The 27,209-nt window shown below is 39.2% G+C and overlaps 1 protein-coding gene across 29 annotated transcripts in view; it reads right to left on the bottom strand.

Annotated features, from left to right (window-relative positions):
* The window catches only part of DOCK9 (dedicator of cytokinesis 9), a 273,892-nt gene that overhangs the window by 166,754 nt on the left and 79,929 nt on the right, over positions 1–27,209 (bottom strand). For 2 of the 29 annotated variants that reach the window (XM_037025013.2, XM_037025018.2), the window contains exon 1: positions 4,910–5,206. The exons of 20 other annotated variants lie outside the window; for them this stretch is intronic. In XM_037025013.2, the coding sequence (XP_036880908.1) occupies positions 4,910–5,035 (126 nt within the window). In that variant the 5' untranslated portion in view covers positions 5,036–5,206. Of the gene's footprint in view, positions 1–4,909; positions 5,217–27,209 lie in introns of those variants that run through there. 7 more of the 29 variants (XM_073212410.1, XM_073212415.1, XM_037025009.2 and 4 more) reach the window with 7 other exon arrangements.

The following is a 27,209-nucleotide window of genomic DNA, read 5'->3' as shown; positions in this document are numbered from 1 at the left end:
CATCTTCCTCAGGCAGGACCATCCTCTTCTTTACCTGTCTGTGCTATTCAACCATTGTTGTTCTGTTACTTATAAAATGTTTTTTTCTCCAATAATTTTTTTGATTCTTTAAGGGCAGGGAGTTCTAAACCTATTTCACCTTATAATCTCAAGGTCAAGCATAATATGTTCATTTTCATTAATGAATTACACACAAATGTCCAGGTACAGATTTTTGGAAACCTAACTGGAAGCCAAAAATCCTGGCTCTGTCACTTAACAAATGTGGACCTTTGCACAGGTCATCTAACTTCTCTGTGCTCAGTGTCCTCATCTGTAAAAAGAGGAACAATAATAGCACCTACCTCTGGAGTTGTGAGGATTGACTGAAATACTGTATTTAACAAGCTTAAAACAGTATCTGGCACAGAGCAAGGCACTATATAAATATTTTTATTAAACCACTTGTATTAGCCACTGCCTGTCAAAGAGTAGAGTACCCTGGGCAAATGGCAGCCTGTTGAAAAACAAACAAACAAACAAACAAACAATTGGCATAACCTTTTTATAAAAAACAGTAACAGCTATTCTGCCTCCATGCTGATGACAGACATGAGAAAAATCCTCTCCGGAGCCCAGTGTTCTATACAAACAAGAATCCCGGAAGTAAGAGTGGCTCAATGCTGTAATGAGGCAGTGACTCACTTGAGTTATGGAAGCCCCTTCTCTGGCAGAGTTTCCCAAGCCTGTAAGGATATGAAATTCACCCCAACACTATCCAAGCATGTGCTCCCCAAAGTTTCCTTCTACCAATCATCCCACAAGATAAGTGTGCAACTTCAGGGGCCGCATTCATGCAAACTGTTCATATGAATGGCCAGGGGCGCCTATGCCTTCTGTGGAGCAGGGCTAGGCCTGCTGTAGGTGACAAAATCGAGAACATGTCCTCACCGGAGCTGCTAATGACTTAAGTGTTGTCTGCCTAAGTGGGAAAGGATGGGTGACATTAACACTCCCTACAGCTAATAAACACCGCGTGGAATTTCCGAGCAAGAGAGCCGCTCATCACACAGACCTTGCTGTTTGGGGACACGTTGGACTGGCAAATCTCAGTCTTATAAATGTAGGTTGAATGACAAAGGAATAAACAAATGGAGGGGAAACCAAAGAGCACCGTGAAAGCTTGGGCTGTGAACAAGTAAAATTTCCTGTTTTTGTCACCTGGGAATATGTTACTACCTAAAGCTTACAGGAATTTCTTTCCTTCACCACCACCCAATATTTTAAAAACAAAGAAACTACTTCTTAAATATCACCAGGTAGTTTATATCATTAATTAATTATTCCAAAGACATCTAGAGAGATGCAGAAAAACCTGTAGGTCAGAAAGGATAAGAAGAATAAGTAGAACTTCATTAACTCAGTCACAGTCATCTGAAGTCTTACAAGATTTTTACAGCAACCTGATCACTGCCCAAAGGCTTATGCTTCAGGGTTTTGTGTTTTAATTCACTTCTTCTGCTATATCTAGATTAACAGAACTTCAGGGAGAGAAAGGATTTCCCACGCAATGCACTGACTTGTCCAAGCAGAAGCATAGTCTCCTACTCCCACCTACACTGGTACACAAGCTCCTTTTCATGTGGTCATTTAGCTATTCATTTGTTCAGATACCAAAATAAGGACTCAGATTCCGTTTTTAACACTTGAAGATCCCAGAAAAATAACATAAACATAAACAGAAGTGTCTCTAAAAAGAAACTTTTCAAAAAATACCTAATAAGTATACCTAACAGATGAAAATCCAGCCCTTTTCTATTTTTACACCTTCAACCTTCACAATTCCCAAAACAAGACCTGTGCTGCATCCTTGCCAGCCCCATTAAAGTAACCCTATGAAAGGCAACACAGAGGACATATACTACACCCACTTCTGACTCTTTAAGGCCACACCCTTTTCCTCTAAATTTTTGAGCAGTAACACTTAGAATAAATTATTTCCAGAAATTGCTTTAGAGCTTGGGGGGCAAAAATAGGTATTCAAATGTAAGCAGAGTAACTAACTTGTAGACATCAAGAATAACCTGATTGTTCCCCTGTTAGTCATTCACAGGCCACAAAGTCATTTTTCAATGTGGTTAGCTGTGAACCTGGAGAGGATCGAGGAAGTTTCACCATGCACATCCTCCCCATAAAGCACCCCCCCTTTTAGTGTTACAATGAGGGGACAAGAGCCACCTATGTAGGTGCCTGTAAGTTGAACCTTGCGGCCTCTGAAACTTGACAATTTCCAAACATACACTTCTCTTAGAAACACTGATTTACCTACCACAGGACAAGCAACCACTAAAGGAAACCTTAACTGTTGCCCTAGAGGAGGGGAAAGAGACATTATTGCCCAAGAAAAGAGGCAAGAGGAGATTTCTAATAGAAGTTTTATAGAATAAATACTTCCTCAGACTTGTGTGCTTTAAGAAGTATTTACTAGTACATTCACCGTTTGTCACTCATACCCTATAAGGTCATTTTTCAGTGACTGTACATCATGCTGATTGCAAAGAATTGGGCATGAATTGAATAACCACAAATTACAATACAGCTCTAAAATGAAATACTATACAGCCATCAAAATAATAGCATAAATCTATGTATGGTAACAAAGAAAGATGTTTTTGCTGTGTTCTGGAAGGAAATTAATGCAGAAATTTATAGTATTACTACATTTTCCAAGCATACACACATAATAAATTATATTTTTATATGCACAGGAGAAAGTCTGGAAGTATATACACCAAATAATTAATAGTGGGCACTTTTGGAAAATAAAAGTAAACAAGGGCACTTCATTTTTCCCTATTTCTACACTATTCATATTTCTTACCACATGCATTAACTAATTTTATGATTTCTAAACTATATAATATTTCCCCCCCAAGGACTGATTATGTACAAAACTAAAACCAGCAACACTTGTCTTTAAAGTGCTACTTCTTGAGTTAAGTAAGTTACTTACATTTAAACATTACAGACTTGGGGATTCTCACCAAGTATATGGGCTACTGACATAATAATAAACAGCACTACAACAAACAGATCTCATGGCTATGCTGACATACTTTTTAAAAATCACCTTGAAGAAATTTGTATTGCAAGCAGTCCAATGCATTCTCATTTGCTCTGGGCAGAGAGAACCACAGGTAAGGAGATCTGCCCTGGGCAGAGGCCCTGTTTAAATATCCTTGCTTCTCTTATCTGATATTAAGTTCTTTTTATCTTGCTTACCCCATGAAAGAAGAGAAACACTATCAGATAAGAAAAGTTTCTTGTTGTATCACTGTTGCCTTCACTTCTCCCTCACACCTCTCTCTGCAGGTGCACGGAACCAGAGCTCTCCAGGCTGCCAGAAGCTTCTGGGCCCTGATGAGCACTCTGGCTAAGTGCAGCCTCAGCCAGCAGAACCTTATCCATTACAGTGGAAAAGAACTCCCCATGGAACTGCCTGGAGTGAGATTTGACCTAAACAAATAACTGGGACATGAGTGGCTGACCTTTTGAGCACTAGAAAAAGAAGTTTTTTAAGTCACTTGTGTGATTAAAAATAAATAAATAAATCACACTGTCTTTCTACAGTGTATTTATTCCTCTGGACAAATATTTCTACACATCTGGAGAATCACTGACAAAGGATTTTTAAGAATATTCACAAGGGAACCAAACCACACAACTTCCTCCAAGGAATCATAAGCTGCATCAGCTGGGAGCTTTAACCAGTTGAACCTATATAGTGTATAAGTGGCTCAAGATACTCAATAGATAAATGAACTATTGTGCTAGCAGAAAGGAATCCAAGATAATGAATAACATAAACAATATACCAGGTGGGGGAAGAAACCTAAATCACTCAGATGAAAATGTTCAGTGAAAAAGTTCATCATACTTTACTTTCTCAGTTCATGGTTCACAATAAATTTCTAAAGACAAAACATGTAAGATAATCTCACACACAGAGAAAAGCAATATAACTCAAATCAAATCCACTATATGGAAGTCTAAGCTCGGATTCTTAGAGATATTAATTGAAAATTAAGTTAATTAACCAAACACTTGGTAACAGCAATTGAACCTCCATGTAAAAAAAAAAATCACGGAGTACTAGTTTAACAATCCCTTCCAAAAATCATTTGAAAGGCCCAATTGTCCCCTCTGCAGTGCATATTGGTGGTTTTTGCAGTTTGCTTAAAAAATTATGTGCCTTTATTGTACTAAGGAAATTCCGAGAGAGAAGCACAACCTACTCATTGATGATAACAACACAACCATTTTTCACATTCCTCCCTTATGAAGTCTACCAAAGCGCTGTTATCCAAACCGCTATGAGTTTAGTTAATGGTAAGAATAGAAACTTTCCTATCAATTGGTTCAAAGTTTTGGTTATTTCTTATTTTGTAAGGTAAACCTATTAAAATGAGTGAGAACACGTGTAACTTCAACAATTAAGTTCCTTAAAACCCTCAATATCATCTTCTTAATTTTCACAGTAACACAAATACATAACATAAAAATGTTTTCATTTTGCAAAGGGCTTCTTTGTCCACCCTAATGAAGGCAATTACAATGTGCCTCCCTGGGTTTACGTTCGCCAGCCCTACAGCTAGGTGGGACATGACTTTGAACAATACACAGTTGTTCTATACAAAGAAGCCTCCTGGAAAACCACATTCACCCACAAAATGTCAACATCTTTCCTCACAAAAAAGAATCAAAGTGGAACCAGAGTAAATCTATGGGAAAAGAGAGAGAGGAGAGTTCACAAGAGACAGGCGGAGCAGGTTTTAAAATCAAACAGTGGGCAAGAAGGCACCAAGCTCACAGACACAATAAAAGCACTGCATGGAGAGGACAGCAGCAATGCCGTGGACAAGCCCCTTACCAGCACTGGCCCTGGGCTCTCTGCTTCCACTTCTCCCGGAGTTGCATCCTTGCTTGGCAAGGGGGACTCGATCACCAGCTCCTTTTTGACACTTCTACTACTTGTTCTGCATTTATCAGCCTGCATTCTCGGCTGAAAACGTAAGTCAGAAAGTCTGCAAGTGGGACAGCTGTGAGTCCCTGGCCGTACAAGGCGCACACATGCCAGTGGCCAGAGGAAGGAAAGGCAGCTGGCTTCCCAGGCACAAGTGGTCAGCCCCGCTGGCTGGGTCTGCAGAGGCAGCAGGGTGGGAGGGCATGCCAGTGAGGGCCAGCCTCCAGGGGTGTTACTACTGCTCGGAAAAGGGGAGGTGACCACCCGCCGGCCAAAGGAAAACAAACCCCAAACTGTACAATACACAGTGTACTGCCTCTCCGATAAAGACCAGCCTCATTGTGTCTGCTCCACACAGTGTGGGCCAAATAGACCCAAATCAAAACAGTGCAGTGCTTAAAAGAAAACCAGTCACAGTTAGACTCCTTCATGATTATTTCAATTCTGAAGCTAAAGAGACAACTAGGTTGGCAGGGTGTCCTAAAATTCTTAGATTTTCTGGATTCTTTCCTTCATGTTAATGGCTAAACACCAAATGCTTGCTGATGATCAAAGCAGAGAAGGGCAACCAGCAAGAGGTTCCTGTGGCCTCCGCCTCCTGGGTGCGGGTGTGAGGAAAGAACTTCTCCCTGCACAACAGACCACAGCGCGCAAAGCTTGTTAGCTACTATTCCCTGTCAGAAAGATGAGGTCATCAAACATTTCCATGGGATACCACATACCCTGGGAAGTGATTTTATTAAACTGAATATTACTTTAAATCCATCAACAGGTGTGTGGGTAATGAGCCCAGTACTAGGTACTGAGAGGATCACAGTAAAAATATAAGGTGAGTGTCTCTCCCTCGATGACAGTCAGAGCTAGTTGGGAAGGCAAGATGACCAGACATCATAAATGACAGAGTAATATAATTAATAAAGGTTTACAGGAAAGTAGCTGGGTCACTAGCCCATGCTTCAATGGTGACAACACCCAAAATGTCTTTTCCCAAAGCCTATTTTTATTACTTCCTCATGTTAATAGTGGAGTAATTTTTTAATTATTTAAAAATCATCTCTTAGGAAAAACTAAAACAGAAGTGTTAAGGGATTTATTTAAAAATTACATGGAAAATAAACATTAGGACAAGATTAAATATTCTGTACTTTCTGGGATGCTGTAGGACTTCTCCCAGTTACTCTGCTTATTTCCTTGAAATGAGGGAGGGCTTAGTAACAGGAGGTAATAGAAGTCATAGTAGTAAGTAAACACTGGAACTAGGTGGCATTTAGCAACAATAGGTGCCATAAGGTATATACAAAGGGAATTATTTGAATATTACATAAGATATAGGCACAGATCTCCCACTCTCCAGGCAAAGTAACTAAGGCTGGCAGGGCAGAGGGGGAGCCAAGATGACACCCTACACCTGTACGTTCTCCTTCTTCCCACTACACCTGCTGAGGCTGTTCCCACCTCTGTCACTCAAACACCAGGAACCCTTCTGAGTGTGGATATTAACCCTATGAGTCACAAGGGTTCAACAAGTCCATAAAAGCAATTAGCAGTTTCTGTAATAACTTTTTAAAAACCACCTAACTTCTTAACCTTGGGTAATTTTTCAGGGTAAATGTAACATCACCAAATCTGTGTTCCAAAATAACATGATCTATATATTTAAAAATTCTCTACTTGTAAAGTTCCAAAAGGATAGGAAAAAATTAAAGAGCTTCAGTTCCCTGAATACAGAATTAAAGTAACAGCTAAATAAAAACTTAGAAATATCTTATAAATCAAAGGAGGCAAGAAAGGATCAAGCCACAAGCACTAAACAGACAAACTGAGCCTTGGTAAAGTACACCATAACCAACAAAACAAACACGACTTTAAATGGCTCAAGAAGTTCGGAACAGCCCAATTCCTCCTCAAACACCCATCATTATTAAGCCACCAGAAATTCTGGCCTTTAAGGAGAGAAATGCTCTCCTATTTATTGGGTCAAAACACTCTGACATTCTGTTAAGTAATGAGAAAGAACTTAAAAGGTTATTTTTTGAACACCACAAGTGTTCTGTGTCCCAAGCCCTGCATAGATAATTTACTTTATCTTCCTAACAACCCCACCACAAAGTAGGTAACATGGTTATCCCCATTTTACAGAAAAGGAAACAGATGCACAGCGGGATCACAAATATGCAGGTCACACAGTAATCAGTAGCAATACCATCCAGTGTACACACTCTTAACCATGATATGCTGAACCAGTTGTCTGTTCCAACTATGCCAGCTATTCAAAAGCACAAATACGTAAAAGCTACTGATCAGCAATTAAAGATACAGGTAACATCCCATCAAGATTATTTAGTGAAGAGGTAAAAAGGTAAAACTGACATAGCACAATGTCTGGTGTACAGTAGGTGTTCATTTAATGGTAACTACTGTCCTTGCCGTTATTATTACCATTTGAAGAAATTAAATTTAGTCTTACATTCAGGACTTCAGCTGTGTGATCTAAACATTTCCACTATCTATGTTGCTACAACACATTACAAAGTGCTTCAGCAACTTAAAATCAACTATTCTTTCCTCTTTGCTGCTTGATTATGACAGCTGCCTTCAGTCAGTCATCTTGAACACCCTGTGTTCATGCCGTGAGTCAGGCATGTTCTTCTTGACATTTTCTGTATTTTTAAATATTTTAGCAATGAATCCACATTTTTTTTGTAATCAAGTAAAAAACTAAATTGGCTCTGAACTTCCAGGTAGCCAGGATGGGAAGGCAAATGTGATCAATTCTATAATTTGTATCATTAAAAGGAGAAAACATACCAAGCTGTTAGGCAAGTAAATTTTTTAAGAAGTTTCTCACATAGAGATTTACATAAAAAGGGTCTGATTAACATATTAGACAAGGTTCTCAAGATGTTTATAGCAACTGCAGCACTGAAATTCACACAACTTTTTCAGCACCATCTCAAAGCGTTTTACTTAAATCCTGGAAAAAGGCAAGCAATTCTGAGAGCAAGACAGTCCTCTGGTCTGTCATCTATCACCTTCGAGTGGGTTCAGCTTATGAAGGACGGAAATTGTCAGGACTCTACTGTCAGCTTTCCTGCCACATAACTTCTCAGGCAATGTAAACTGCTCCTGTTCTATTCTGTTCATTTAAGACAGGCCAACATTTCAGAAGTCTGACAGTCAAGAGGAGTCGCATGGTACATCATTTAACTGCAGAACCTAAACCTCCAAGTAGGATGTGGTTTCTCTAACGGGTTCATTCAGTCAAAGTCTGAGGACATGACAATGACATCTGGTCAGAGCAGCCACAAGAGGAAATACCATCTCAGAAGGAAAGGAAGTAGATGGCCAAGGTTTCCTTTTCAACATTTCAAAGAACAAGGTATATGCTAGACCTCTGGATTCAAATTCACAAACATACTAAGGTCCTACTACCTAACAACCTCAAGTTCTTTCATAAATTAACTTGTTCAAATCTTACAATAACACATATATTAACATGTACTAAGCATACTGGTTTTTACTGTTAAAACAAATGGATTAAACCCCATGGGGAAGTACACCACTTCAGAAGTAGGAAAGAATGAATGACTCTGTGTATGGGTTTCAGTTCTCAAATTTTAAGATGCATACAAATTACTATATAGGATGGGTACACAAAACCATGAAAACTTTATTAAGAAATTTTTGAATGGAAATTTTTTACTATAGGAAGGTTAACTTTATTTAGACTCTAAAGCCCCCATCTTCCTTCTTCCACTGTAAGATGATGTTCCATCTCATCCTGAAAAGCAAGAAGCTGAAGGACCCTCTCACCCAGAGGACTCCTATGCATGCCTCAAGACCCAGCTTAAATGCCATCTTCCCTGTGAAACTCCTTTGACCCTCCTAGCCAGAATTAATTAGCTCCTCTTCTATTAACTCTCTGGGCACTGCTTCTACTTACCTCTATTTTGGAGCTTTTCACAGTCTACCTTTTATTGAGTTTGCACCTGTCACACTCTTCAGTGAGATTGTACACTCACATGGAAAGGGACCGTATAACCATCTTTGTGTCTCCAATGTGTTAATTCAAGCACACAAAACATATTTGCTGAACATTGAATGCTTATGTTGGTTTTGTGTCACTGGTTATCTTTTAAATCTAAAGTGAAATTTAGGCATTATAAAAATATGCAAGTATTTTCATTTGTTAATGTCTTAAATTAAGGCAGAAACATTCAATGTTAATAAGCTGAAAACCCAAAAGACCATTTGCTAATAATTAAAATGTTCCTTTCTCCCAGCTAATAAAATGTCATTCTGTGAAATTTGCTAGACATTTTTTGAGACAAAAGTATACTTGGAAACAGTACAACTGAACCTTTAAGAAGTGCAAATAAACTTATTTTTGGCAATGAATTATATAAATTTGAAACTGCATTTTGCTGTAGCTAATAACTATGGAAGGAATGCCTGTACAATGATAAGTATCAATAATCTCAACAGAATGTTTTTACTCTCCTAGTGGGGGCTCTTGGCATATCAGAAGGATATTCAAAATATAACAATTCTAAAGGCGAATATATATATTTTTTCTGGAGTAGAGTTTTTATATATATGCCTCTAAAGTATAAGTAAAGTATATTTAAATATATGAAACAGATATATACATGCATATATACTTTGGAATAGAGAATTAAATGTACACACATGTTTATTTAATATAAATAAAGTATATATTTAAGTCTTCTCCAAAGTAATCTCTCCTTTTCTCTTGTTCTGGGAAAAATTAAATTATTAAGAAAAATTGCAGAAGCAGCAAATGACTGAAGATTTTCCATAGTGTATTGTAACCAGTCAGCTTTCTGGCCAAAGAAAATAAAAGGTGTCAGGAAAATGATCTGCCCTTCTGAGAAAAAGAAAAATATGGTAAATAGAAGGGACAAGAGGCAGCAAACACAGGACAAGATGAGAGAAAAAAGATGCAGGGAGTAAAGTGACCAGACACTTACAGTAGAGGAGGCAGATAGTGACAGAAAACCAGAAAAGATGGGCAGGCAGGTAGAAATGGGAGAGGAGAGAGGATTTCTACATCAGACCCTGGGGCCTCTTAGGAGAGTTAATATCAAAAAATACATTCTGATATAAAAATCTGATGCTCACCTCAGTTAGTGTTGTCCTTAGAGATTAGGTAATCACAGAAGTGGAATAAGGATTATTATGTGGTCCAGTGTTTCTCAGTCTGGAATCCAAGGCTGAACTTGGGGGGAAAGTGGTCCATGAACCCTCTAAAATGACATTCAAAATGCTGTGTGCCTGTGATTTTCCTGAACAGAGGCCCCTAGAGTTTCTCTTGTTCTTAGAGAAGGACCGAGAGAAGGTCCTTCACTCAACAGGATAAGGAAAACTAAGGCCCAGAGAGAGGAGCTGGAAATATAACAAAATTTTGGGATATAAAGCTCTCCAATTGAGCAGGTTCAAATTCTATTTAAGTAGAGAAAACGACAGCAATTTAAATACCAGGCACCAGTTAAATAAACAAGCTATTGGATGGTAATCAGCAGTGTCAACACCTGTAGTCTGCTTATTGATTGATGGCCAAGTCAGCAAATGGGTCATTATAAGAAGCCTAATGTTGGGTGGACAACCCAAAGCCAATAAAAATTGTTTTTTAAGAACTTCTAATGACACTGAGAAAATGCCAACAATTATACACACACATAACTTAAAATGTGACTATTGATTACCTCTGGTACATAAGACTATCGGGGATTTTTTTTTCTCTGAAGTTTTTTGTTTTCTAAGTTTTCTTCAGAAGCACTTAGCAATTCTATAGTCAGAAATAAATGAATATGCTGTATTAATATAAGATAATGGTATAGGAAAAGCTCACATTGAGGTTTTAGCTTCCTCTAGACCACTCAACAGCTGTGTGATGTTAGAAATTACTTCACTTCTCTGGGTCCCACATATTTCACCTGTAAAAGGAAAGACTTTAAAAGATCTTTCCAGCTCTACATGTCTATAATATTAACTACTAAAACTTCCCTCATTAATGACATTTGGGGAAAAATAAACCACTCTAGTAGAATGATAAACATTTCAAAATCATATGCCCTATACACATGAAAGAAAAACAAAAAGACTAGAAAGTGGATACATTTCTACAGGTGTCAGATGCTCATCTCCAAGAGAAAAGGAGCAGAGCTAAGAAGCTGGCAGGTAAGAACTACTGGATTTTCTCTTGGTGAAGTAGGGTGTCGGGGGCGGAGTGTGCTGCCCTCTCTCCACAGCTCTAGGGTAAGCCCACGGCGCTGGGACGGCAGGGCACAGGCACTAAAGAAGGCTCTGTTTCCTGGTCAGGATATTAAGATGGAGAGGATCCTTCCATATCTAGAGACAGCTCTTTGGCACTGTGTGAATTTAGGACAACTTCACCACTCTGACGGCCCCAGTTCCCTCACCTGGAAAACAGGGATCAGACTGTCCACCATTACAACCTTAGCTAGATATTGTTCATGCCTAAGACCCAAGTGGATAACGGACATGTCCCACTGTGTGGAGGAACGTTACCTGCAGCCACAAATGTTCAAGAAGCTTCTCAGAAAAGAAAGCCCAACAGCCCCCCTTTTCCTTGCTTCCATTTTTCCATGGCCTCTATCACCATCTAGCATTCTATGTTCTATTTTTCTTATTTGTTTAAAGTCTGTCTAACTCCCAGCCAAAAAAAAAAGCAGCTCTGTGAGGGCAGATTTTTATCTATTTTGTTCACTTCTTTATCTCCAGGTCCCTAACAGGGTAGGTGCTCAAAGCACACTTCTTGAGTGAATTTACTGAGATCCCTCAGTCTGTATATAGAGCTCTTACACTCTGGACACCATCGGTTTTCCTGCGAACTGTAAATTTACTTTAATCACAATAATGATAATTCAGTTCACATTTAGAAATGGAAATTCACACAGCCAAGGAAAACATAATGTCCCTGGGATTTTTCTCAGGAAGCAAAACTCCCAGCCTGAGTTACCCAAGCCTGGCCTGCAGCGCGGCCTCAACCCTGCACCACCTCAGCATGTTTTAACTCCCGTAAACAGCTATAAGGATTGGCAGGTGGCGTATGTACTGTGTACACAGTACGCAAACGATAAATGTTTGCTTATAGAATGAATGATGAAACTGCCTCACCTTGGTTTCATTTAGCACAGATCCCAGCCTCACAGGCATTCGCAAGACATAATTTTCTAACTTTGCTCACTACAGGCCAAGAGAATTAAGCTTGATGAGAAAAACAATCAAAGAAATTTTTCAAAGCACTGAAGTTTTTCTTTCTAAATAAAATGCTTTATTCAGTTATAAAAAGAAGACAAATGTCACTTCTCCCCATAACCACCTCTCAAAGCACCCTAGAGAAAAACACAAATAACCACCCTCCAGTTTATCTATTTTATAAAATCTCTGTGCATGTTAAACTTATTTAAACCAAGTTCCATCAGCGTTTATAAGGTGCAAAGCCAGAGAACCATCTTAATTTATAGATGAGAGAGATGGGAAACCTGGCAGAGGTCACATGGCTCTGATTACTCCACTGTCACAGTTCATGGCCATCAGCTTCCTAACAGGAGGGAAGGAGAGAGGACAGGCCTCCAGGCAAACCTGCACACTAACTTCTGCAAAAAGGCCAACACCCCAGGCTGCAAGGCAAAAGCCCACCATGAGGAAACTTCCCAAAGGGAATTGCTAGTCTCCTCAGCTTAATTTAGTTTGCATTTAAAAGACAACGATCATTTACAATAATACCGGATCCCTAACAATTATTGGGAAGTCCCCTCTTTTAAAAAGTGGTCGATTGTGTCCCTTCCATAAGATAAACTCATCAGCAGCAAAAATGATGTATCCCTTCTCATCCTGCTGCCTAAATGAGGGCTTCCACTTCTTCCAAGCTCATTGTGACTGATTTCCTATGTGAAATTAAGAGACTGCAGAAAACAAAGCCAGACAGTTTTCAGAGGCTCAAACGTTATTCCTGGACAACACATCCTGACAAGTCAAACTTTCCCTCCTGAAAGGAAACTTGTAAACACATTTAACTAAACTAAATGAACTTCTTCACAGATGTGTTACCAATAAAGGTGATCAGAGCTGGAGATACAAACATGGTATGTGGGGAGGGTGAATGTCAAGGAAGGCCATCAAAGCTCCCCTTCTCACTGCCATCAAAACACACACTTTCAGAAACCTGTGAGAGTGATGGGGATGGAGCTGCAGCCAGCAATGGTCCTTGATTACAGTGATTCAACAGTTCAGTGTCACTTCTGTCACATTTCCCAAGGATTATACATGCAACACAATGGGCTTCAGCTTTCCCCTCTCATGCAAGCGAAAAAACTCTCCCAGGAAAAGTATGGTTAAAAGAGAGAGGATGACATTTAATCAAGTTCTGGAACACCACTGGCTATGAATATTTCACTGCCCCTTCCAAAAAGAGGGGCCAGGTCTTCAAGTCCCTCTGCTGATTCACAAATAGCAGGTTAAATAAATATGAAAAAACAAGGCTTCTAATATTACACAAAGCATTTGGGAACCCTCCAGGCACACACTTCGACAAATGTTTGCCAAGACTTAAAGCCAATACCTATTATTAGTAATCGTTTGTAACTGTCACACAGGAGTTTCACCACAGAAGGGGAGAGGAAAGGGAAGAAAGAGAATGTATGGCAGAGGTGGGTAAGGAAAATATTCCCAAGTCTCTACTATGTGCTGGGCACTTGGCGTACATTTTCATTTAATACAGTTCAATTTAAACCTTACAAAAGTAACACTAAAATTCGGTATTTTTGTTTATAGAAACTGATGTTCTTACAAGTTAAATAATTAACCCTAAGGTCACGTCATTGCCTCTTTCAAAATTACTTAAACCTGATAATTAAATAGATCAGCATATCTTAAGTTTTATTCAAACAATTTCATTTTCCTTTTGAACATATATCTCCTTAAGGGAGACAAAAAGCCTATTGTAAAGTTTTTTAAGGCCTGAAAATATTAGAATGGAAGATAAGAAATGAAAACTGAAATTTAATATATCTGAAATATGGAACAAAGGCTTTTATTTTCCCTGCTTTCCATTTACCTATATTTTTTAAACTTTCCTCAACAAGCATGAATTACTTTAAATACTTTCTTAAAAACTTTCAAAGCCATTTATTACTACTTGGGAAATTTTTAAAAATCATGCCCACAAAGTAGCTAACGCGCAAACTGTGCTTCCTTCAGGGCAGGCCTGGGGTGGGAACTGAGGCACTCTATCCAGGATCAGAATTTAAGAGAACACTAAAGACTTGGGAATCAAGAAAGCTGAAATCAAAATTAAAACCCCAAAGAAGCCATTATAAACAAAACTTGAAATAAAGGCAGGATCATATTACTAAATTTTTTTTTTTTTTTTTTTTTGCCTCAAACTCCAATACAGTTCAGCTCAGCATGGGCCTGCTCTGGGCAGAGCTGTGTGATAAGCGGTCCGTTTACTCCTCTACCAACCCGGGCACAGGTACTTCATTTACAGATGAGGAAACTGAAGCACAGAAGCTGGGGAATTACCCAAGCTCACAGAAGTAGTCCACGGTCACAGGGCTGTTACGTGTGGCAAAACAACTTTAAGCAGATTAGTAAGAGGTCATTTTTACTTTCCTTGGCCATACAGATAAAATCAATGTCTGTTTTTAAAAGAAATCTACAAGTAACCAGATTATCAGGTATCATTCACAACTCAAGATTTAAACTCCAACTCAACATAACATTCTTCTTCCTTAGATGATTAGGTAATACGGGGGCAATTTGGGCAAAGGACCAAAACTTCACTCCAGTGAAACCTCTTTTATTTTATATTATTGTTCACACACTAGGTGAAACCTCCTAATGGTTCAAAGTATGGAGCAGAGTGAGGAAAAGGGGAAACAGGAGGGCAGAAACCTCCTCTTTTTCACAAGGAAGGAAGGAAGGAAGGAAGGGAGGGAGGGAGGGAAGAAGGAAGGAGGGAGGCACGGAGGGAGGGAAAGGGAGAGACAGTATACCCTGGAGATCTGTTCCCAGTTTCTCCCTGTGCTGAGCTGTGGTTCCCCCGTGACAACCCTTCACCCCTCAGCCTGCAAGGTAACGAGGCACACAGAAGCCCTGTATCTCCCCTGCCCCAAACCTTATGCACAAAGAACACTACCGGTATTACCCGCTCCTGCCTCAAGTTCATGCCCCGAGAAATGTTGTCCATCACTCTGGAACGTTCTCCTACCACTTCTTCATTTAGCCTGTCAAATGCCTATTCATCTCTGCATTACAGATTCCAGGAAACCACCCAGAACTTCTGAATCAGAATCTTGAGCTGAGATCCATGGGTGTGTATTTTTCACAGCTCCCCAGGTCACACCTATGCTGCAGACTTTCATCTATCTATGTCTGAGAATCACTGATCTTAATAACTTAAAAGAATACCCCCGATGTTCAAATGCAGACCCAACACAAGGAAACATGGATGAGTTCCCAAAGATGTCTCTGCAGGTATAGCACAGATGACTGTATCTGGCTGAAAGGGGTGGGGCAGGGATGAAGCCAAAAAGCTTCCACACACACCTTAGTCTTAATGAAAACTCCAGGGCAGGTTTCAAGTCATTAATGACTGATCATTTCTATTTAGCTGGACTTCTGAGGAAAACACAACTTCATGGGTAGGCTCTTGTACCAGAATTACCCTTCACCCACCTTTCTCTCTCCTTTTCTCCCCCTTGCCCCTGCCAAAATAAAATGCCTTTCAGTTTTGAGCCAATAAAAAAGAACCCACAGAGCAGTACAAGCTTCATATATCTATCAAATACTTTCCATGGTGTGATCACCTACTGAAACACTTGCTTATTAGCAGGATACTTTCCTGAAGAGAATATGGAACAAAGCCTGAGGTATCATTGCCTAGAATGCCTTCACAAACACCTTACTTGTTTGCAGGCTGAGTTACAAGCTCTCGTTACATTCAAATTTGTCACCATAATGGTCGCTAACTAAAGCAAGGAAGCAATCTGTTTAGAGAAAGGCAACGTGCATTTCTAAGGACTTCCTTTCTTCCCACCATAAGAGGAATAAGATGCCACAGTTACATCCTCCATACGTATCCTCCACAATTCACAGCAATTAGGCCAGTGATGAAAAAAATATCCTTATTCAGTATTACAGGTTTACTGTACTGTTATTTTCCTTTTAAAAAGAATCTCTTACTCAGGTGTATGCACTGCACTGATAGAACTTCCATGAGCTTTCCTAGTCCCTGATTTAAGACTTGACAAAAAGGCAGTAAAATAAACAGAAAATCTTAAACAAGTTTTATTTGCCAGCATTTGAAAACTGAGACTATATTAACACTCTCTCATCTCATTTTGAAATAATCACAGCATGTACTACAATATGTGTTCATTAATTTGGGGGGAAACACAGGACCTCTAGATCTATTGTAATAGTTAAATCAACCAAAAGTGTTGACAGACGCAGCTCCCCAAAGCTCCCCTTGTCTCCCCCCAAGTGCCTCCCCCAAGTCTCCACTTGTCTTGGGGACACAAGCTCATCAAATGAGGACACCAAACTATCTGATGGTCAAGTTCCTTTCAGCTCAAACTCTCTGCAGCTGATGTATATTAGTGCTACAGCTAACTGGGCTTTGTTCTTCTTCTCCTGTGGCACTAATATTGTCATACTCTGTGTGACCCAGCACTTATCACCTAAGAGAACTTACAAAAACTTTCATTAAAGTTGTCAGAAGAGCCGTGGAATGCTCTCCCTATCACTCATTAATCCAGTCATGAATGAGTTGATTCCTGCCACTCAATCACTCAGCAAGCATTTCTTAACCCCACGGCACTGGGCGAGGACTGAGACCTAAGGAACATACATCCAGTGGGGAGTTAAGAGACGGATGTAAATAAGTAATTTCAATACCAAGTGTGGCTGGGACTGGCTAGACCTACTGTCCCACATGGTAGCCACTAGTCACCTGGGACTACTGAGCACTTGGTACTTGGTCAGTCAAACTCAGATAAGCTGTAAGTGAAACATACACACTGGATTCCAAAGGCTTCATACAAAAAAAAGGAAAGGAAAGTATCATTATTTATAATTTCTTACTGATTGCATGTTGAATACTTTGAATATACTGTTATATTATTATATATTATAATACACAAATAATAAAATACATTATTAAAATTGATTTAATCTGTTTCTTTTTTTAATGTTTCTTTTTACCTCTTTTTTTAAATGTAAAATTACATACATGGCTGGTATATTTTTTTGTGACATTGCTCACCTAGATGCTTCCCAATCCTTCCTAATCTCCTTAGGTTGAAACTATGTGATTGAGTCCTGGCCAGAGGAATATAAGAAAATGAGGTAATAAAGTTTAGGTGCAGTTATAAAACAAAGTGTACAATCATCCCAGCTCTCTCTCCTTGTGGGCCCTCTGAAATCAGAGATGCCACAGAAGGCCTCTGAGCAGGCCCTGGGCAGGGAGAAGCCACGGATATAAGGAAACTAGATGCCTGAGTCCTCACATGGAAGGCCACCCAATGCATACCCAATGGGATCCTGTGACAAGTGAGAAATAAGCACTCATAGTGTTAAGCTACTGCCAACTGGTTACGGTGGTTAGACCACCCTCATTATTACACTAAGAAAAAGTGCCTCAAGAGGGGTGACTACCTGTTCAAGGATTCTCAGGAGAAGCTTCAGAGATGAGGTACATGTGAAAGGTGTTGCAGATGGCAGTTCAAGTTCCATCATGTCAGAATTACTCTAAGAGCTTGTTAAACACACACTTCCAATCCTCTCTAGAATGACCCAGCTTGGAAGGGAGGTCTGTTGTCCGAGTGTGGGCCTCTAAGGGACCACGTCTCCCCCAAGACCCTCCTCTGAGCTGCTGTCAGCCTCCCTTCCACCAGTCCCTCCAGTGCAGTAGGTCTGGAGTTGCAGCTGAGAATCTGCATCTCAACCAAGTTCCCTGGAGCTGTTGATGCTGCTCGTCTAGGGAGCACACCTTGAGAACCAAAGTCCTATGGGATGAGCAAGATGTTGTCAAGCAGTGACAAGAACAAAAGACATTCAAGGGAAAGGAACTACATACATGGAAAGGTTTGGAGGTTGAAAGAGCACAGTGTATTGAGGAACAACAAAACTTCAGGTGATGCCAGGAAAGGAGTAGGGGGAGAAAAAACCCAGAAAAGTAGAGACTGAAATTCAGCAGTTAAGAGGATTGAATTCTGCCTCCTCAGTGGGACTTTATTAAAGGAGAGCTTTCCTTTCTACAGCATATGTACTAATAAAAATAATTACTCTAAAGTAAATCTAAATATCTATTACTTCAATTACCTACAAAATTCTGGGGAAAATGCCAAGAGTATAGTATGGTAATTTGACCATATGGACCAAGTGTAAGACTCCATAATCATAATTCTTGGATCAACCACCCATTAGTTATAATTTCATTATGTGACCTAAGAAGGAATGTAACTGCTGTGTTTGTGCTATAAACAGAATAACATTTGCCTTCAATTTATTTTACAGAAACCTTTAGATTAGATGTGGGAATAAAAAACTTGTTCCTAGGAAAAGGTATGTAATTTACATGCAAAGAGTGTCTATTATTTTAACTAGGTACAACTCAAACTGGTGAGATATGCACGGCTAGTGAATTGCCTTGGAGAGAAGCAACCAGAACTGACAAACACCTTGACAGTAGACAGATGGGCTTGTGGTGGGTTAGGGAAGGAGTCCTTCCCAGTAGTACAATTCTAAGGGCCCTCCTCCCACTATCAGGACAAAAAATAAGCAGTTCCCAATTCACTCAGCTAGACCAAAAGCCAGGTGTTAGTGCCCTCTGAGTAGCTGTAAAATATGGCAGTGGGAGAGGGAATCTCTAAAATCACTGTGACAATATTCTACAAAATCATAGCCTAGTTTATGACTATACAAAATTTCCAACCTTACCACAAGTGTTTATGCATACCAGCAACAGAACTACATGGTGAAAATAGATTCCTAGGTGTAAGATACTGAAACAAGCATGCTGACTGTACTGTATGGAAATGAATGCTGGGATAAAGATTTTAATAAGTGTTTTTCTTTGTAACAGTGCAAGGAGGAAGAGTTCTACTTCAGCTAAATATATTCTTTGCTCAATACAGATATCTAAGTCTCTTTGTGATCACTTAGAGGAGGAAAAATGATTAAAGTCATTAGTTAAAAAGTTTATTAAATGTTTTCTCTCACAGTAGTTAGAATTAGATGAACAATACATGGACTTTGCTCATGTCAAAATTCAAAGGAATAAACTGGTCTCACCTCAAAGAAAAAAAAATTATATTACTTTCAGAAATATACTTTTATATCACCAAGTTGTAATACGATAATATACTTTTTTGATGTCCTTAATTCACATACAACTTGTCAAAGAACTTTCACATATATTATCAGTTTATTTTTATCAGGACACTGTCATAAGTTTCCAACATGTATTTTTCCAAATAATATTACTAAAATAGCCAACATTATACTGAACAGTGAGAAGCTGAAAGCTTTTCCTCTGAGATCGAGAACTAGACAGGGATGCCCACTCTCCCTGCTGTTATTTAACATAGTACTGGAGGTCCTAGCCACAGCAATCAGACAATACAAAGAAATACAAGGAATCCAGATTGGTAAAGAAGAAGTTAAACTGTCACTATTTGCAGATGACATGATATTGTACATAAAAAACCCTAAAGACTCCACTCCAAAACTACTAGAACTGATATCGGAATATAGCAAAGTTGCAGGATACAAATTTGAACACACAGAAATCTGTGGCTTTCCTATACACTAACAATGAACCAATAGAAAGAGAAATCAGGAAAATAATTCCATTCACGATTGCATCAAAAAGAATAAAATACCTAGGAATAAACCTAACCAAAGAAGTGAAAGACCTTTACCCTGAAAACTACAAGTCACTCTTAAGAGAAATTAAAAGGGACACTAACAAATGGAAACTCATCCCATGCTCATGACTAGGAAGAATTAATATCATCAAAATGGCCATCCTGCCCAAAGCAATATACAGATTTGATGCAACCCCTATCAAATTACCAGCAACATTCTTCAATGAACTGGAACAAATAATTCAAAAATTCATATGGAAACACCAAAGACCCCGAATACTCAAAGCAATCCTGAGAAAGAAGAATAAAGTACGGGGGATCTCACTCCCCAACTTCAAGTTCTACTAAAAAGCCATAGTAATCAAGACAATTTGGTACTGGCACAAGAACAGAGCCACAGACCAGTGGAACAGATTAGAGACTCCAGAATTAACCCAAACATATATGATCAATTAATATTTGATAAAGGAGCCATGGACATACAATGGCGAAATGACAGTCTCTTCAACAGATGGTGCTGGCAAAACTGGACAGCTACATGTAGGAGAATGAAACTGGACCATTGTCTAACCCCATACACAAAAGTAAATTCAAAATGGATCAAAGACCTGAATGTAAGTCATGAAACCATAAAACTCTTAGAAAAAAACATAGGCAAAAACCTTTTAGACATAAACATGAGTGACCTCTTCTTGAACATATCTCCCCGGGCAAGGAAAACTACAGCAAAAATGAACAAGTGGGACTATATTAAACTGAAAAGCTTCTATACAGCAAAAGACACCATCAATAGAACAAAAAGGAACCCTACAGTATGGGAGAATATATTTGTAAATGACAGATCCGATAAAGGCTTGATGTCCAAAATATATAAAGAGCTCACAAGCCTCAACAAACAAAAAACAAATAATCCAATTAAAAAATGGGCAGAGGAACTGAACAGACAGTTCTCCAAAAATAAACACAGATGGCCAACAGACACATGAAAAGATGCTTCACATCGCTAATTATCAGAGAAATGCAAATTAAAACTACAATGAGATATCACCTCACACCAGTAAGGATGGCTACCATCCAAAAGACAAACAACAACAAATGTTGGCGAGGCTGTGGAGAAAGGGGAACCCTCCTACACTGCTGGTGGGAATGTAAATTAGTTCAACCATTGTGGAAAGAAGTATGGAGGTTCATCAAAATGCTCAAAACAGACCTACCATTTGACCCAGGAATTCCACTCCTAGGAATTTACCCTAAGAATGCAGCAATCAAGTTTGAGAAAGACAGATGCACCCCTATGTTTATCGCAGCACTATTTACAATAGCCAAGAATTGGAAGCAACCTAAATGTCCATCGGTAGATGAATGGATAAAGAAGATGTGGTACATATACACAATGGAACACTACTCAGCCATAAGAAGAGGACAAATCCTACCATTTGCAGCAACATGGATGGAGCTGGAGGGTATTGTGCTCAGTGAAATAAGCCAAGCAGAGAAAGAGAAATACCAAATGATTTCACTCATCTGTGGAGTATAAGAACAAAGGAAAAACTGAAGGAACAAAACAGCAGCAGACCTACAGAACCCAAAAATGGACTAACAGGTACCAAAGGGAAAGGGACAGGGGAGGATGGGTAGGTAGGGAGGGATAAGGGGGGGAAGAAGAAAGGGGTATTAAGATTAGCATGCATGGGGGGGAGGGAGAAAGGGGAGGGCTGTACAACACAGAGAAGACAAGTAGTGATTCTACAACATTTTGCTATGCTGATGGACAGTGACTGTAAAGTGGTTTATAGGGGGGACCTGGTATAGGGGAGAGCCTAGTAAACATAATATTCTTCATGTAAGTGTAGATTAAAGATAACAAAAAAAAAGACAGAAAGGGGAATTACTCCTTGATAGGATAAAACTAACTGTAAATCAACGATTAATGCATGCTTTAAATATCCTTAATTTTGATCTTAAAGGGTGTCAGATGATCAGCTATGGAGGTACACTTTTCTGATAATATTCCTTTCTCTTAAAAAAAAAAGCAGTTCCTGTGTGGTGACCTCCAATGAGTTCTACACAATGGTATAAAGGGCATATCAAAGTGTGGGCAAAGGGTCTGTTTGTGTTTATACAGAGGATCAAAGCCTAATTTGGCTACCCACAAAATGAACTAAGATATGATATGAAGAAGAACTTCCAACATCAGCACTCTCTGGAAGAGTCATACCAGAAGATGATCATCAAAAAACCTCAACAAAGATCCAGGCGATGCTGCAGTTGTAGCTGCATCCATCCCACCGGTTCCTGGACTTGCCATTGGAATGAAGAAGGAGATATCTAAGCTGGCCTGTGCTTTCAGTAAAACAACAAATTTGACTGGATCTATACTGTTGGAACTCAACCAAGAATTAGGAGAAGTGCAAGTTGTAGCACTCCAAAATCTTACAACTACAGACTATCTACTGTTAAAAGAACATATGGGATGTGAACAGTTCCCAGGAATGGGTTGTTTTAATTTGTCTGATTTCTCTCAGACTGTTCTCAGACAGTTGGACAATATCCATCATATCATAGACAAATTTTCACAAATGCCTAGGGTGCCTAACTGGTTTTCTTGGCTTCACTGGAGATGGCTGGTAATTATAGATCTGCTTTGGTCATGTAACTGTATTCCTATTATGTTAATGTGTGTGCGCAATTTAATTAGTAGTTTAAAACCTATACATGCTTAAGTTACTCTACAAGAAGATATGTCAAAGAAATAATCAATCCTCCCATGTTTTCTTCTGTCTGCTACCTCTATAGCTTTTCTTCTTCCTTTCTAATTACAACCCTTAAATAGAATTCGTGCCTCATATCGAATTTACCAAGTATCATAATTCCTCCAAGTGGTTAAGATACCTCAAGACACATGCTGGCCATAGAAGCCACAGGGCATAAATCTGCAAAGAAGTAAAAAGCTAACCTTTTCAAACAATATGGCTTCTCTCTCACTTACCAACTTTACATCTCCCTGTATGGCCCCAGAAGATGACTGGTTAGCCAGAGATGGGTAAGATTCCTCAAGGGAGGAACAACCTAAGACAGGCACAGTCTCAGGGGGGCCATCAGGTGAGAAATTGGGGATCAACAGAGGTGAGGCTTAGAACCTCACTCCCCCTGTTTTGAGAGAAATCTTCTGCATCTGTAGATGTTTTGTTGCCCTTGTCTAGCTTGGATTAATACTTAGTCTACAGGCACACACCTGATCATCTACATTTGCCCTTACAGCACTAAACTATGTTTTCTATGTTATCTTGCATCTACCTACCACTTCAGCATTTTATTTTTAAAAAAAATAATAATAATAATAATAATAATAAGGGAGAAATGTGGGATTCACATATAAATCAAGTATAAAAATCAAACGAATAATCATAATTGACCAAATTGTTTATAGTTCATGATGCATGATCAAAACCAAAAGTTTCTGTGATATGACTGCCCTTGCACTGTTCACCATGTAAGAACTTGTTCACCATGTAAGAACTTGTTAGTTATGCTTCAGAAGATTGGAGACTGATGAGAATTAGGCTTGAGGTGGATTAATGATTGTGCACTGAGCATTGACTCCCCTATACATAATTTTATTGTTGTTAACAACCATTTGATCAATAAATATGAGAGATGCCCTCTCAAAAAAAAACAATAATAATAATAATATTACTAAAATGCAAAACCCAAACAAAACCAAATAACATTAATCACTACGACTGTTCCATAAAGAAAGACTATTAAAATACACGCACACAAACATACTGGAAACTAGGAACAGCAATCTTAGAATTTCTTTAAAAGCTTTTAAACCTTTAAGAGCTCACTACATTCTCCTTACTTTTCTCATTTCCACACATGAATTTTCTCATTCATTAGAAAAAGCTTTGCCATGGTCCGAGGACCAGCATTTGGCGACCTAGGAGGGAGGCAATCAAATGCTCATAGGAGTTGATGGGGGCCCCTTAGCTCCTTGCAAATGTGGGTTTGAGTTGGCTTGTAAAGTTAACTATGGGAACTTCCAGGATGATAAACACGTGCAGATTCAAAAGGGTGCTGTGCTCTGGGGCAGCACAGAGGCTCCTTGCCTTTTCCCCACACCTTGCCCTATGCATCTCTTCCAACTGCCTGTTCCTGAGTTCAGTCACTAAGAGGGTAAAGTCATATATTGCTGACACCACTCCTGCTTTTGGAACCTGACAAGAATTGAAGCCTGCAAACCTGGGTGGCCTTGTCAAGGGAGACATTTTCATATGATATAATGATGGACTGGACAGTTACTAATGATTGAATGAGACTGAATGAGATAATGTGCCAGTATCTTTTGACCTTTATGATTGTTTTGCTATAAGGGTTCCTTGTTTGAAGACCAGAAGATGGACTGTGATATTGTAACTTATAATAAAAAATACACCTTTGGTGTTTGTCTACTTTCTGGCAAACCCCCTGGCCAGAGAATAACTAAGAATTGGATTGGTACTTCAAAATTTTTTAAAAAGATGTCAGTGAGCTAGATTACATCTATATTCAGTCCAGAACAAAATGCCCACTGCAAGTGAAGGGCTGTTGGCTTGAGTCTCAACAAAAGCTGGGATGTGTACAAGCACCTCCTGGGATGGGAACTCACACAGCACAGGCACCCTGTTCTGTCTATCCTGGGCTTGTGTGGAGCACACCCTTCAGACTACAGACCTAACCTGAAGCATCAGATATTCTACTCCAGTGACTCAACTGCAGTGATTTTGCTCTCCTCCGGGGAACACCTGGCAGTATCTGGAGACATTTCTGGTTGTCATGTCTGGTGGAAGATCGGGTTAATACTAGCATCCAGTGGGCAGAGGCTAAACAGTACCCAAGCTGGCCTTCTACAACAAAGAATTATCCAGCCCAAAGTGTTAAGAGTGCCAAACTGAGCAGCCCCACACCAATCCCATTAGAGCAATCACTTCTAAAATGTATAAATCTTTTGCATCAAGGATATGTATGTTCAGAGAGTTCAGTGTATTCATACTATAATTATATTTTATATACTCATAATTATGTTCTTTATAGTACAAGGTAGCTTCTTTCTATACATGAAATGGTAGTTCCTCTTCCCTTTTCTTTCCAAACATTCTTTTGCATGACTTCTGGAAAAAAGTTAGAAACATGCTTAGTAAAATCTAGGCCTTATACATGGTAACTAACTTTTATGTCAAAAATATATAACTATATTAGCCAGAGACAGGTAAGATTCCTCAAGGGAGGAACAACCTAAGACAGGCACAGTCGCAGGGGGGCCATCAGGTGAGAAATTGGGGATCAACAGAGGTGAGCCTTAGAACCTCACCCACCTTGTTTTGAGAGAAATCTTCTGCGTCCGTGGATGTTTTGTTGCCCTTGTCCAGCTTGGATTAATACTTAGTCTATAGGCACACACCGGATCATCTAATTTGCCCTCTTATAGCACTATATTATGTTTTCTACCTTTATCTTGCATCTATCTACCACTTCATCATTTTATTTTAAAAAAAATAATAATAATAATAAGGGAGAAATATGGGGTTCACATATAAATCAAGTATAAAAATCAAATGAATAATCATATCTGACTTGATTGTTTACAGTTCATGATGCATGATCAAAACTGAAAGTTTCTGTGATATGACTGCCCTTGCACTGTTCACCATGTAAGAACTTATTCACTATGTAAGAACTTGTTCACCATGTAAGAACTTGTTCATTATGCTTCAGAAGATTGGAGACTGTTGAGAATTAGGCTTGGGGGTGATTAATGATTATGCATTGAGTCCCCTATACAAAATTTTATTGTTGTTAACAACCATTTGATCAATAAATATGAGAGATGCCCTCTCAAAAAAAAATATACATATATGTATATATATATATATAACTATTACATTTTAGAATTGTACATTCTCAAAGCCCAACAATATTAAACATTAAGTTTTATGTTTCTGTTCACTTTTGTAAACAAGTGAAAAACAATAACCAATCAGTGAGGTATGGCTATGAGCATTCTATAAACAGGAAACTGTGTAAATGAACAGGTGTTCTAAAGACATATATACATAGAAACATTTTCACTAGGAACTGAATCATGCTGTTAGAAGTCTATATGCTAGATGGACAACAGCTCTTAACCATCGGGGTCAATGTGCAGGTAGATCATCAGGCCAACAAGGAAACTGAGTCCAATCACGACAGAAACACCTTTTCCCAGGAAGGCCTTTGTGGACATTCTATTAAAGAGGGCACTCATGTAAAGCTAATGTCAGGGTATGCTTTAAAGTGATAACCCTACAGTGGTTCATCATACATGCCAGCAAGAGGGCTATGAGATAGGAGCACAGGGGGACATGATGAGTGTCTAGGGTTTCTACAAGCACCAGAGGTCACAAAGCACCTAGCAACATAACTGCCAGCTCATTTATAGTTGTGATAAGTACAATGAAAGAAAACTGGAAGATGCTTAGCCAGTCTGGGGTCAAATAAGCCTCTGAGGAAGATGCTCTCAAGCTTAGTTAGGAAGAAGAGTGAAGTTGAATCAACAATGGCTGAGTTGGCACAAGTTGGAATGGAGACAGAATGTGAAAAGGCTCTTAGGCACAAAAGAGCTTGCCCCTTTTGGAGAGCTGAAAGCTGGCTTGTGCAGCTTCAATGCAGTGGCCCAGAGGAGAATAGTACACACTGAGGCTGCTGGGGTAAGCAGAGTACAGATCACACTCATAGGTGTATTTAGGATTTCATGTTTTAGTCTGAGCTAAATTAGAAGCCATCAAAAGGTTTTAAGCAGGAAATTACACTTGGCCATACACGCATGGGAATGAGAATAGAGCGTTGGATGCAGATATGGTGGGAGACCAACCACATATAGGCAGGTGGTAGCTAAAACAATGCAAGTGAATGAATGACATCACCTGAGAAGATGCTGGCCAGGGACAGAGCCAAGTAATAACACAGCTAATAAATACCTTGAACCATTTTGTTTGTACTGCATTCCTGGTGCAAACCAACACAATTATGACAGTGGTCACACATCTTTTTCCAGATCCTGACTAACAGCAATTCACAATTAGCTGACGTACGTTTTACCTTCTACAGTCATCCTGAGCTAAGATGAAGACTAGTATTACATAGTTATTTAACTATTCATATATTTATACCTCATACTACAACTGGACTGCGCTTTACATTTCCTTGGTGGGCTATATGTATTCTGAAATCAATTTCAAAAGCAAAGAATTTCTGACCTGGAAGACAGC

This window comes from Manis javanica, chromosome 9, assembly GCF_040802235.1.
Source record: "Manis javanica isolate MJ-LG chromosome 9, MJ_LKY, whole genome shotgun sequence".
NCBI lineage: Eukaryota > Metazoa > Chordata > Mammalia > Pholidota > Manidae > Manis > Manis javanica.
The sequence above is the reverse complement of the archived record's forward strand: the minus strand, read 5'-3'. Positions and strand labels throughout refer to the sequence as shown.